This window comes from Octodon degus, unplaced genomic scaffold (assembly GCF_000260255.1).
Source record: "Octodon degus isolate 3935 unplaced genomic scaffold, OctDeg1.0 scaffold00216, whole genome shotgun sequence".
NCBI lineage: Eukaryota > Metazoa > Chordata > Mammalia > Rodentia > Octodontidae > Octodon > Octodon degus.
Genome location: NW_004524792.1, coordinates 1,241,018 through 1,253,740, shown reverse-complemented (window position 1 = coordinate 1,253,740; position 12,723 = coordinate 1,241,018). Strand labels below are relative to the sequence as shown.

Sequence of the window (12,723 nt, the reverse complement as noted above, 5' to 3'; positions counted from 1 at the left end):
TTTTTTGGTGGAACCAGGGATTGAACTCAGGGCCTTGCACTTGCCAGGCAAGCACTTATTCTACTAAGCTATGTCCCCCATCCCCTGTGGGAGGAACTTTAACCTATTGAGTCACCTTACATATTAAGAGAGAGAAGCATGAATAAGTTAGAAAGAAAATGATGCATTTGTTTAATGAAGGAAAGAAATTTATTCCAGGGATTTTTAAGTAGGAAGTTGCAAATTTACTGGTCAAACCCATCAGGTACTTGGTTGAATCTTTAGAAATTACCTCCAGACCAACACAGAACTACATAAGAGTTTAGAGATCCCAACTCTGTATCCATGCTCAAATAAGAAACTCTTTGCCACTGATTCTATTTCCATTGCTTCTGGATATCCAAAGCTAACGACACTAGTAGATGAGAGAAGGTGTAAAGAAATGTAGGGGGTAGGGCTGGGAAGATAGCTTGGCAGTCCAAGTGCCTGCCTAGCAAGCACAAGGACCTGGGTTCGACCCCTAGTACCACATGCTATGTAGGTCCCATGCCCAGCCAGCCACCAAAACTGGGCATGGTGGCACATGTCTATAGTCCCAGTGTTGGGGAGGCTGATACAAGAAGATCACTATGAGTCTGAGCTGTGTAGTGAGACCCTGTACCAAGTAAGTAAATGAATAAATAAATAAAAAGAAATGGAGTAATTCACGGAGTTTTTTTTTTTTTAATGACAGTAAATTGGATCAAAAACATTTCATAGAAACCTCGAATCATTGAATAAGTTGTTCCCTCTAAGAAAATTTATGGAGACATAGCAAGAACAAAATTATACCAATCGTGGGGTATAACTATTGGATAGTCTATTGTATGTTATACAAATGACCCCTGACTATCTTTTCTTTATAGATCCAGGATGAGAAGACTGAATAAAGAAGCAGCTAGCTGAACAGCTATAAAATGCCCAAATCTGGGTTCACAAAACCAATTCAAAGTGAAAATTCTGACAGTGACAGCAATATGGTGGAGAAACCATATGGAAGAAAGGTATATGACCAAAGTTCTTTTTGCATTTTCAGAACTGCGAAAACAATACACAATTTAATATTGTTAGTAATTATACATTGTATTGGTTACTTTTCCCTCCTTACTGGGACAAAATACCCAACACCCAAAATTAAAGAAGGAAAGGTTTATTTAGTTCACAGTGTGAGGAGGTTTCAGTCCATTCTCAGCTAGCTCCAAGCCAAGGTGGCACATGACAAGGGGCAACAGTTCATGGTGGCAGAAAACAACAAGAGTCAAAAGGTAGGAGCAGCAGCAGTAAACCTCTTCCTTCATATTGCTTTCAGTTATCCACTGGTACAGCACTCACACCCATAATCCGAGCAGCATTCACATCCAGAATCCCAGCATTGAATTATGAATTAATCACAAAATCTAGAAACCCGCCCCAGTAACTGCATGAGACTTTGGGAGGACCACTAGACATAAACCATAACACTCATTAAAGGCAATATGGGTGCCAGATATGTTTGTTCTCCATTACTGTAGCCAATACTGTAGATAATTTGTGAAGAGGAACAACTTATTTTCCTTCACAGCATGGGAGGTATCAGGCTTTAACCTTTGGCAAAGCAGAACGTCAGCTTAGGAAGATGCAGTTGTTCACTTCTTGGTCTGGGAGTGAAGCAGAGACAGGAAGGACTATGTTCCCACTGTTCCTTGAGGGTGCACTCTCAGTTACCTAAGGTCCCTCCTAGGCCTCATCACTTCTTAAAGGTTCTACCAGCTCCCAATAGTTGCAAGCCTTTACACAGGTGCTGCTGGGGGGCATTCTAGATCTAAACTGTAGGACCAGGCAGTTGAAACCATTTATTTACACCCTTTAGAAATAAGTTGGATTCCAGAGGATACAGTTGTTTTTCACTCCCTGAGATGAGCATGGTTACTAAGGGAAACACAACTACTAAGCTGACACATCAAATAATCATTCAGAGGGGACAAAAAAATCCAAAATCTCACTTCCCCTATTCTCTAGTGGCAAAATACACATGCACAGTAGTTATTCCATTTTCCAAGTCTGTGCACTGTGGACAGACATGATTTCTACATCCTCAGTGTCGTTCCATAATAAAGACAGTGGTACTTTAAAGAATTACTACAGAGAAATAGCAAATTGACCTCATTATGAATATAAGCACGGAGTACATGCTCAGCAAGGATGAACAGTTTTTGTTGCTGTTCGTCATCCTTAGTGACCCTTGATTCTTCTTACACACCCTTCTCCATTAAAATACTCAGAACCATTATTTGGACTTCTACAGATGTCTCCTAACTTATCTTAGTATGTCTTTCCTTACTTGTTGTCGTACATGTCTTTGAATTTTTTGGTTCTTTAAAAACATTCTTTAAAAATTTTTTTAAATTTTTTTAAAGAATGCTAAATAGTCATAGAATAAAAAAGCATTAGAAACAATATGAAATTTCACTAAACAGAGTAATTGGAATTCAACAATGGTTGCTGTACTGCATGATGTTATCTTCAAATTAGTTGTTTAGGTTGCCAGATGTAAATGTGCAAAATTCATTTAAAGAAAAAGCAAAACAATGAAAAAGTTATAAGAAATTAAGAAAAAAAAGAATAAAAAGAAAAAAATTTTAACCATTAACTGTTCCTTTCAAAAGACTAGTGGAAATTGGCAGTACAGTTATCCAAATTATCCTGCATATATATCTAAATTGTAAAAACCATTTTTTATTGAAGGATGTTAGAGGTGTTTCCAGATTTTAGCTAGATTTTGTGCAGCCATTACCACAGCCAACATTAGAGCATTTATCTCACGTGAAGAGATCTCGTTGCCCATTTGCAGTTATCCCCCTTCCAGCACCACTTCTAGGCAACCCGAGAACTGCTTTAAAACCCTAGCAGCGGGGCTGGTGAGATGGCTCAGTGGTCTAAAGCACCTACTTGGAACTAGCTTGGCAAAGCATCAGGGACCGCGGTTCAATCCCCCAGCACCACATGCCAGCCAGCCCCGCCCCCTGGTGGGCTGAGCTGGCCACACACACACCTCTCTCTCTCTCTCTCTCTCTCTCTCTCTCTCTCCCAAATAAAAAAAAATTATTAAAAATAAAAAAAATAAAACCCTAGTAGCATAAGTTTTCAAACTGTGTTCTTTTTCAAATTGTTCCAAAGGCAAGGTCTTTATCATGGCCATGTAATTTTTAGGATTAGTTTGTCAATATTTGCAAAAAGTAGATCTGCAAGGAATTCCTGCTAGGATTTAGGTTGGGATTTTATAGAATCTGTAACTCACTTTGTAGTGTTACTGTTCGAGCAGCACACAGTGGAATCTCTCTCCACTTAAACTTTGGCACTTTTTAGTCTCCCTAAGCAGTACTCAGTAGTTCCCAGTGTGGAAGACTTTTGCTTCTATTGTTAAGATCATTCAAAAAATTTTGCTTTGTTTTTTGAGACAGGGTCTTGCTCTGTCTCAGGCTGGCCTTGAACTCATTATGTATCCTGAGCTGGCCTCGAATTCATGGCAGTCCGCTTGTCTCAGCCTCCCAACTGCTGGGATTACAGGTGTGTACCACTATAACCCTCCTTTTTTTTTCTTTTTCCTTTTTGAAATTTTTTTGGGGGGGAAGGGACCAGAAATCAATTCAGGCTTGTGCTTGCCAGGTAGGCACTGTGCCACTGAGCTACATACCCAGCCCTGAAATAATTTTTAAAGTATTAAAGATCTCATAACAAGAGATCTTTTATTGATTATTGAACAATTTTATTGTTCACATAATTCCAAAAATGATTTTTATTTTATATAAGGCATAACAATTCACTGGAGGATATAATTGATAGTCTTGTGAATATTTTCTATGGAAAGCCTTTCTGGACCTCGTTGTGATCCAGAAAAGTCACATTTGTAATGCCATGAAAAAGCTATTGGAATTCTAGTAAGATAATTCCAATCTACCACTTCCAGTGCAGTGCATGGTGAGAATAAAGACACTAAGGCATGTTTGTAGTTTTGGGGAGCCATGGGGTCCTAAATTCAATCACAGTAATGGCTACTTGGAACAAAGGCCTGGACCCAGGGCCAAATCAAATTTTATTAATTTGTGGAAAGTGGCCCTGGGATGAATGGCTGTGAGAATAGGAAGTTCGTGAGTTCTCTGGGTGGAGCTAGATCAAACAGCTGAAATAACTTCTGTGATATGTGGGGAGAGAAGCAGGAAGACCATTCTGCACCTCCCATTTTCCATTTGACATATTGCTGCCTGGGTTCTTCTAACTCGTGGTACTGAATAGCATGAGGCAGTGCCTTGGGATTGGTACTTCAGTTCTGAGGTGTCATTTTTTGAGCCATAAGAAGTCATTGCCGGGGGCCGGGGAGATGGCTCAGTGGACTAAGCACTTCCCTGGCAAGTGCAAGGGCCTGAGTTCAATCCCCGGTTCCACCAAAAAAAAAAAAAAAAAGTCATTGCCTCTTTTCTGGAGGCTCAGTCTAGCTGACAGCATGGGACACTCAGCATGGCTCACACGTACTCCTTGGGAGGTGCAGGGCTTTGCCGCCCTGTGCGCTGCTTTCATGATGACACAGCACCACTTCTGCAGGACCAGTTCTGCTTCATAGAGCCATTGGAGGGCTTTGTGCCTTGCACATGCTGGGCAGGTGTGTGTGCCGCTGAGCTGTCACCTTGGCCAGTTGTTCTTTCAAGGAGCCCCCCCAGCGGTCCTCCCATTTTCCATTTGACATATTGCTGCCTGGGTTCTTCTAACTCATGTGGTACTGAATAGCATATTACATAGGTAGCTGGGAAAGTGAGCATTTTGGGGTTTTTAAAAGATCTTTTATATTCACAATAGAGGTTCTTTACTAAAGCAAGACTTTGTTGGCCTGTCTACAGATGTCCTCAACTTAATGATAGGGCTGGAGAGATGGCTCAGTGGTCTAAAGCACCTACTTGAAACAAGCTTGGCAAAGCACAGGGACCGCGGTTTGATCCCCAGCACCACATGCCAGCCAGCCCCACCCCCTGGTGGGCTGAGCTGGCCACACACACACACAATAAATAAATGTAATAAATAAAAATAAATAAATATTTAAAAAAAATGATGGCCTAGCTCACTGATTTTGACTTTACAGTGGTGTAAAATGTGTCTGTACAGTAATTGCCTTTCAGCACAGTAGTAAATTCCATGAAACAGCAGTTCATGAAAGGGCTTTCTAAATAAATAAAATTTAAAAAAAAAAGGGCTGGTGAGATGGCTCAGTGGTCTAAAACACCTACTTGGAACAAGCTTGGCAAAGCACAGGGACTGCGGTTCAATCCCCCAGCACCACATGCCAGCCAGCCCCGCCCCCTGGTGGGCTGAGCTGGCCACACACACACACACACACACATAAATTAAAATTTAAAAAAAAAAAATGAAAGGGCTTTCTTTATGTGGGATAATTCTGCCCAATTCTAGGCTAATGGAATCTGCTGAACAGGTTAAGGTAGGCTAAGCCAAGTTTGATGTTGGTAGGTCAAGCATATTAAATCCATTTCCAGCTTACAATAATTTTGATTTATGATGGGTTGGTTGGAACCTACCCAACTGAAAGTTGAGGAACATTTACATAATCATGCTTTTTCATTAATCTGTATTTCTGTATTTCTTTTCTTTCTTTCTTTCTTTTTTTTTTTTTTGTAAGTGCAGAATGGATCTTCAGGGTCTCACTACACAGATTGGACTTGTAGTGATTCTCCTGTTTTCAGCTTCTCAAGTGCTGGGATAAACAGTCACACCATGCGCAGTCTCAGTCACTGTCTTAGGACGTCCTGGGAGCTGGGCTGGGGCCAGGTCCATCTGGGTAGGCTAGGAATCAAACCTGTGACCCCTGCATCTACCTAAGCAGGTGCTTTAATCCACTGAGCTATCTGGCCGGCCCATTATCTGTATTTCCAAGGCTTTGACATCTGTGTCTTAGCTAGTCCTTGAGGATATTACTGTCCCTTCTGAGAGCTAGCAATTCCGAAGGACCGTGAACAACTGGTGAGCACAGGTTTTGTGTGCGAATTGATCGAAAGCCCTCACCCTAGCCACTAACTGTATTGCCCTCCTCACGCTAGGGACACAGTAGACAATTGGAGAAACACCATCTGTGTCCCATTGATATAGGGAAAAGGAACTCCCAACCTGCTAGGTATCTGGTACAAATTTGTGTTCTCTAAAATCAAAGAATGAATTTTAGGAACTGGAGGTTAAGAATAGGATATATTTATTGAGGGAAAGAAAATTTCTTTCTGAGACAGAGACAAAAGGGAACCTGAATGGGTTGCTACAGACCCTGTCTTTTCTAGGGATTTTTAAAGACCAAATCCAAGGTGGGGAACATGGGAAATCACAAGATGGACATGAGGTGGGGCAAAACTGTGGTCACCCAGTAAGATTACAAGCATAATTGCTCAGGTGATTTGATTAAATCCAGATCAAATAGGGAAGAGTCACATAACAAGCAGGCATGAATACAGAACAGGGACTCTTCCTGTCGGGGGTTAGGTGAGTGCTGTTCCTCGCTTTCTTATCTTTTGCCCTGAGCTCTGGCCCACAGCTGAGGTCTGAGTCTTTCCCACAGTTGCAAAACATCTCATTTTCTGCACTGGCTCCTTTGAGGGCCTAGCCCTATCTGACTGTCTTTACTATTTCTGTCTAACTTAGTTGCCTACAACACCATTGCCCTCTGTCTTGTAGAGAGTAGATTAATTCTAAGCCTGCTTGTCCTGCCTAATCCATTGTTTCCTGGGAAACCACAATAATGGCATTGTCCACACATTTCTTCCCTCTCCCTCTTGAGGAACTGACCCCTTCTCTGTGTAGTGTGGCCTGATGTCTTCTTAATGGTAGTCATCCCCTCTTTGCCCTGTCATACCTGAATAATAATAAAACATACATTTAAAAGTAAGGTTTTAAGCAAAACATTTTATCATGAAGCTTCATTTTGTTGACAAATGAAAAAGTAACCCAAGATTTTTACTTAAAGCTTGGAAGTAAATGATAATAGCACTTTTATTTTTCAGTAATATGAAAAGGCAGTCTCATTCTCTTACTAATTTGCAAATAAATCTATCATGAATAAATGCAGAATTTAAGGTGTTTTACTTGTCACCTATTAAGGTCATTGTGTATTTTTCTTTAATCTGACAATAAAGTGGATTGTCTTGAGATTTTCTAACAGATCTATCCTTGCATTCTCCAAATGAACCCTGCTTGATTGTGGTATACTATTTTCTAAGATACTGAATTTGATATGATTGTTTAGAATTTTTATGTTCATAAATGATTTCGTTTATAATATTTTCTGCCTTGTTCTGTTGATATCAGTTTAATTTAGACTTAGAAGATTAATTGGGTAGCTTCTAAGTGTTACTTCTTTGTTGTATTGTTTCTATGAAATGGGAAGTATTTGTCTTTTGAAATTTTTTTTAAACGCTTGTAAAATCATTGGGATACATGCCTTTCTAAGTTTTGTCATGAGTTTATTATCTTAATAGTTTGTGGAAGCTTTTTTCCCCCTTCATAAGCCAATTCACAGAGAAACATGTGTTCTAAGAAAATTATCATTTTTCCAGCCCTTAAGAATTTTTAATGGTATAAAGATGAAACAACATTCTTTTCTAACTTCCTAATATTCCCTCTGGATTTGTATTTCACCAGTCTTTGTCACTTTAGTCTTTATTTTCCTAATTAAACTTGCTGTAAATTTATTCAGTTGGTCTTGTAGAATCACCTTTAGTTTTTGTTGTGTTTTTTTTTTTTTTGGAACCTGGGATTGAACTCAGGCCCTTGCACTTGCCAGGCAAGTGCTTATTCTACTGAGCTAACTCCCGGGCCCCTCACCTTTATTTTTATTGATGAAGTCTATGTCTTTGAAAAACAGTGTGTTTCTTTTTTCCTTTCTTACTTCATGTTTATCTTGGGTTTAAAGCTTTGTACTTTAGAATATGTGATAGGTTTTCGAAGGTGTCACAGCAGAGAAACAAGCAGAAGGAAAAAGAGAAAGGGGCTTTATTATGTTGGAGGAGGCAGAGAGAATTTGGGAAGATAAGGAATTCTCTGGGTTGGATCAAAAGGCAGCCGATATTTATGGCCTTTTGCTGGGGGGGGGGAGGCTTGAGGGGGTGGTTAGGTACACCTGAGGGCCTGACTGGGGCCTCCCCTGAGGCAGCAGGAAGGGTAAAGGACATCAAGCCTGGGCTGAGCTGGAGAAGGAGGGGAAGGGAGATAGCCTCTGGGAAGATGAGCTGTTGTTATAAGGGCTTCAGCCATATTGGATGACCACCATAATAATTCAGCAGTTCAAGGGCCAGGGAGATAGCTCAGTAGTAGAGTTAAGCGCTTGCCTGGCAAGTGCAGGATCCTGAGTTCAATCCCTGGTACCACAAAAAAAAGGAAGAAAGAAAAGAAAAGTTCATACTAGGGCCAGAACCTATTGGTATGCACCTGCTTTTAAGTTTTCTTGAGACTACAATTATGATAACTATTATCTTGGTGATAGGTTTTATTATGGTGGTCATCTAACATGGCCAAAGCCCCTAAAATAACAGCTTATCTTCCTAATGACCACCTCCCCCTTCTTCCCCAACCTAGTCCTGGATACAGTTTCCTGACCTTTCCTGCACACATAGGAGAGACTCCCATCAGCTCCTTACATGTAATTGAAACCACCCCTCAAACTCTGCCTCTAGCACAAGTCTGTAAAGTCTCAGCCTCCCTGCCTCAGGTCAGAGGATCTCCCATTTTCCTGCCCTAGATCCTCTCTGTGTCTTTAGAGTTAATAAAGGCTTCCCTGCCCTCTTTATTTCTGCTTCTCTGCCGCACCACCACTGCTGAAAAACATCACACTTGGTTCAGAGAATATTCTTTTAAGTTCTACTGCTAAGGTGTTGTGGCTTCACTTTAGCATCAAGCTCATTTTTCACAAAGGAGTTGTCAGAGCCCAGTTTAGATGAGTTGGACCAGTTGGGTGGTGGGTTATAGCTGCAGGCTGTAAGAGGATTCTTCACCTGACTGAATGGGAGCATAATTTTATTTTCCAAATCAAAATAGAAATATATCCCCATGCTTCTAATTTAAAAAGTAGGATTCTAATCTTTTACTGTACTGAACAGATTATCCTTTAGTTCCTGTGATTCGGATATATTTATATCTTTATTGATAAAAGTAGTAATTCTCGAACTTAAGCATGGAAGAACCAGTGACTCTAATTGAGTAAATCAGGGTTGGAGTCTATGTATTTGCATTTCTAGAAAGTTTCCAGGTGCTAATACTGCTAGCTCAGTTACCTCTTAGAACTTCTGGTAGAGCTGGAAGTAGTGGCCTGTATCGGGAGGCTGGGGCAGGGGAATTACAAGTTTCAGCCCCACCTGGACAACTTACCCAGATGTTGTCTCAAAATAAAAGTGATACACAACTCAATGTGCAGGCTCTGGGTTTAGGCCTCAGTACCACAAAGCAAAAGTAATTAAAAACAAAACAAAACCTTGTAGGATAGGTAGTTATATAGCCAGGTATGTGTGAGGGATTAGATCCAAGATGCGTCATACCAAAACCCCACAGATATTCAAGCCTCTTATAGAAAATGGTGTAATATTGGCTGTGACCTGCCTTTAAATTATGTCTAGATCACCTATAATATGTAGCAATACAAGTGCTGTGTTAATAGTTGTTATACTCTACTTTTTAGGAAATAATGACAAAAATTATACATTTTTACTATAGTTTGTTTTCAAATATGTGAGTGCATAGCTTGTGGAATTTGTAGATGCAGAATCCAAGAATTAAAAGGGTCAACTATAGTTGGGCATGGTGGCACATGCATGTAATCTCAGCACTTGGGAGACCGAGGCAGGAGAATCATTGCCAGGTTGATGCCAGCCTGGGCTACATAGTGACTTAAAAGCCAGCCTGGACTTCATAGCAAGCCCCTGTCTTTGACAAATAAAAAAGGGGTCAGCTGTGTATTTTTAATAAAACACAGTCTTCAGTCCAGAATTACATTTTCAGAATATATTTATTTAAAAATTGTAAAGATCATTTATTTATTTGTTTGTTTGTTTGGTACAAGGTCTCACTACACAGTTTGGACTCATAGGGATCCTCCTGTTGCAGTCTTCCCAGTGCTGGGATTATAGAGATGCACCACCACAGCACACCTGGGGCTCTGAGGCCAACATGGCATGTGGTACCAGGGATCAAACCCCAGTCCTTGTGCTTGCCAGGCAGGCGCTTAGACTGCTGAGCTGAGTTCTGATACATCTAGAGTATGCTCAGCCATGTGGTATTGTTCTATTGAACCTATGTTATTCAAGTGTTATTTTAAAATTCTGCTACTAAGTAAAATTGGGGAAGTAGGAAACAAGTTGGCAGAAATGTTGCTGTAGGTAGGTCTTAAGCAAGTGAATATAATGATGTTTGTAATACCCTTCTCTATTTTTGTCTGTTTGAAAATTTTCTGTACCAGCCCCCAGGGCATGCTGAGCCAGTGACTAAGTCCAGGCGTGGTGGTGCACGCCTGTAATCCCAGTGCTGGGGAGCTTGAAAACAGGAGTATTACTACAAGTCCGAGCTGCATAGTGAGACCCTGTACGAAACACATAAAATGAAAAAAAAGAGAAAGAAAATTTCCTAATGAAGTGTTTTTAAGTACCATATTGCGTAGCTAATATTTATACAGCTTTATTCCTATTTGATTTTCTTAACAGAGTAAAGATAAGATTGCATCCTATAGCAAAACTCAAAAAATTGATCGAAGTGATGTGGGCAAGGAAATAAAAGAGAAATCATCCATGAAACGTAAACTTCCTTTTACCATTAGCCCATCAAGGAATGAAGAACGAGATTCAGACACAGGTAAAGTAATTTTCTATTTTCTGGTAGAATCTTAATGATATTTTTACTATAGTTTTCTTTTTTCCTTTCATATATAGTATTTCTCATGACACCCCATCTTGTAGATGAATATCGGTATTTTATTATTTCAAGGTTATTTATGTGTGTCTAACCGGAGATAAAACAATTTGCTTTGCTCCTTATTCTTTTCATGTTTATTTCTTACCAATTTCAGAACTGAAAATTTTGGGGGAACATTGCAGTAATGAAAATCAGCTCCAGACTAAGAATCAGTAGGATATGGTAGATTTGAGAAAAATTTGGGTTTTTATGGACCCGATGGGCATACCAAAGAAGTTAGGCATTTTTGATTCAGAAATGAATTAGAAATGTGAGGGGGCGCTCTTAACTGACTGTAACTTCAGTGCTGTTCATAGTACTTTTATTTATCTGGTCTTTATAGCATAAACTGAAACATGAGATTGGTCAGTACTAGTTAGTCCCAAAAGAGGAATTCTTACAACTATCTAAATTTACTAATAACCCCGAACTAATTATTTCTTAAAACTGAGATAGACTTGAATATTAAGATTTGTAACATATTTTATTCCTTATTAAAATAATAATAATCTTTTCTTTAAATGTTTTGATTCTTCCCACAGGAAGTTAGTATTGCATTCTGAGCTTATGTAATTTTTAATATAAGTATTCATTAGGTAGGCCTCCTGTTGTATGTTTTCCTCTGAGTTGAAAATTGTTCATAAACAGGACATTTTTAATCTAAGACTCTTGTAGTAGTTAAGAAATTAGATACTCTGTTCATTTTAAATTACACTGTTGCATTTAAAGAGATTCTAAAACTGAAGTGTGACTTTTCTTATCCTTACATGATATTCTAAGCTATTTCTTGGTCACTTAGCTGAGGAGGTAATTACAGTCATCATGGGCCACATGTACAATGGGAGTCCCCTAAGTTTTATTGCCTGGTTACATTGTAACCATCTTGGTATGTGTGAGTCCATTCTGTGATGTTTACACAACAGTGGAATCGCAGGATGACGTGTTCATCAGAGCATATCCTCATCGTTAACTGATGGATACCTGTGTATGGTCTTTCTTTATTTTATTTTTTTGTCCTGAGAGTCAAACTCATGACCTCAGGCTTGCCAGGCAGGTCCTGTGCTGCTGAGCAGTCTCCTCAGTCTGTGTGTGCTTTTAGATATCTGTTTAAAGAGATAACTCATATTTTCTCCTTGGAAGTCCCTTTGCTGTTCCTTTTTTTTTGATACTGGGAATTGAATTCAGAACCTCACCCTGGCTAGGCAGGTATTTTCTGTTCATTTTTAAATTATATTGCTCAGATTTTATTTTCCAATTACAGTGATACTTCTGTAAGAAGGGATTTTGATAAACCGAAGTATTAACATTTCTTGGGAATAAAGTTTTAAAAAAACAAAAAGCCTTTGTCATTATTTCAGATCATTTCTTTTGTATTTAGAGTAAAATTGAGAAAAATGATACTAAGGAAGACATGAATTTAGGCACTGAATAAATGTTATGTAATTTTCTTTCTTTTTCTTTTTTCTTTTTTCTTTTTTCTTTTTTTTTTTTGTGGAACATGGGATTGAACTCAGGCCCTTGCGCTTGCCAGGGAAGTATTTATTCTACTGAGCCGTCTCCCCGACCCCTGTAATTTGTATTTTAATAACTATGTGTTTTTTCCCCCATGATAAAATTTTTTTCACCACTGGCATTTAGTGTCATATTGTGGCTTTCATTCTTTAAGAGTATTTCTATTTCTTTCTTTTTTTTTTTAAATTTATTTATTTGTGTGTGTGTGTGTGTGTGTGTGTGTGTGTGTGGCCA

General features: G+C 39.2%; 1 protein-coding gene across 3 annotated transcripts in view; it reads left to right on the top strand.

Moving 5' to 3' along the window:
* The window catches only part of Ankrd12 (ankyrin repeat domain 12), a 116,042-nt gene that overhangs the window by 21,708 nt on the left and 81,611 nt on the right, over positions 1-12,723 (top strand). For all 3 annotated transcript variants that reach the window (XM_004645044.3, XM_004645043.2, XM_023705274.1), the window contains exons 2-3: positions 885-1,022; positions 10,731-10,878. In XM_004645044.3, coding sequence (XP_004645101.1) covers positions 936-1,022; positions 10,731-10,878 — 235 coding nt within the window. In that variant the 5' untranslated portion in view covers positions 885-935. The remainder of the gene's footprint in view (positions 1-884; positions 1,023-10,730; positions 10,879-12,723) is intronic.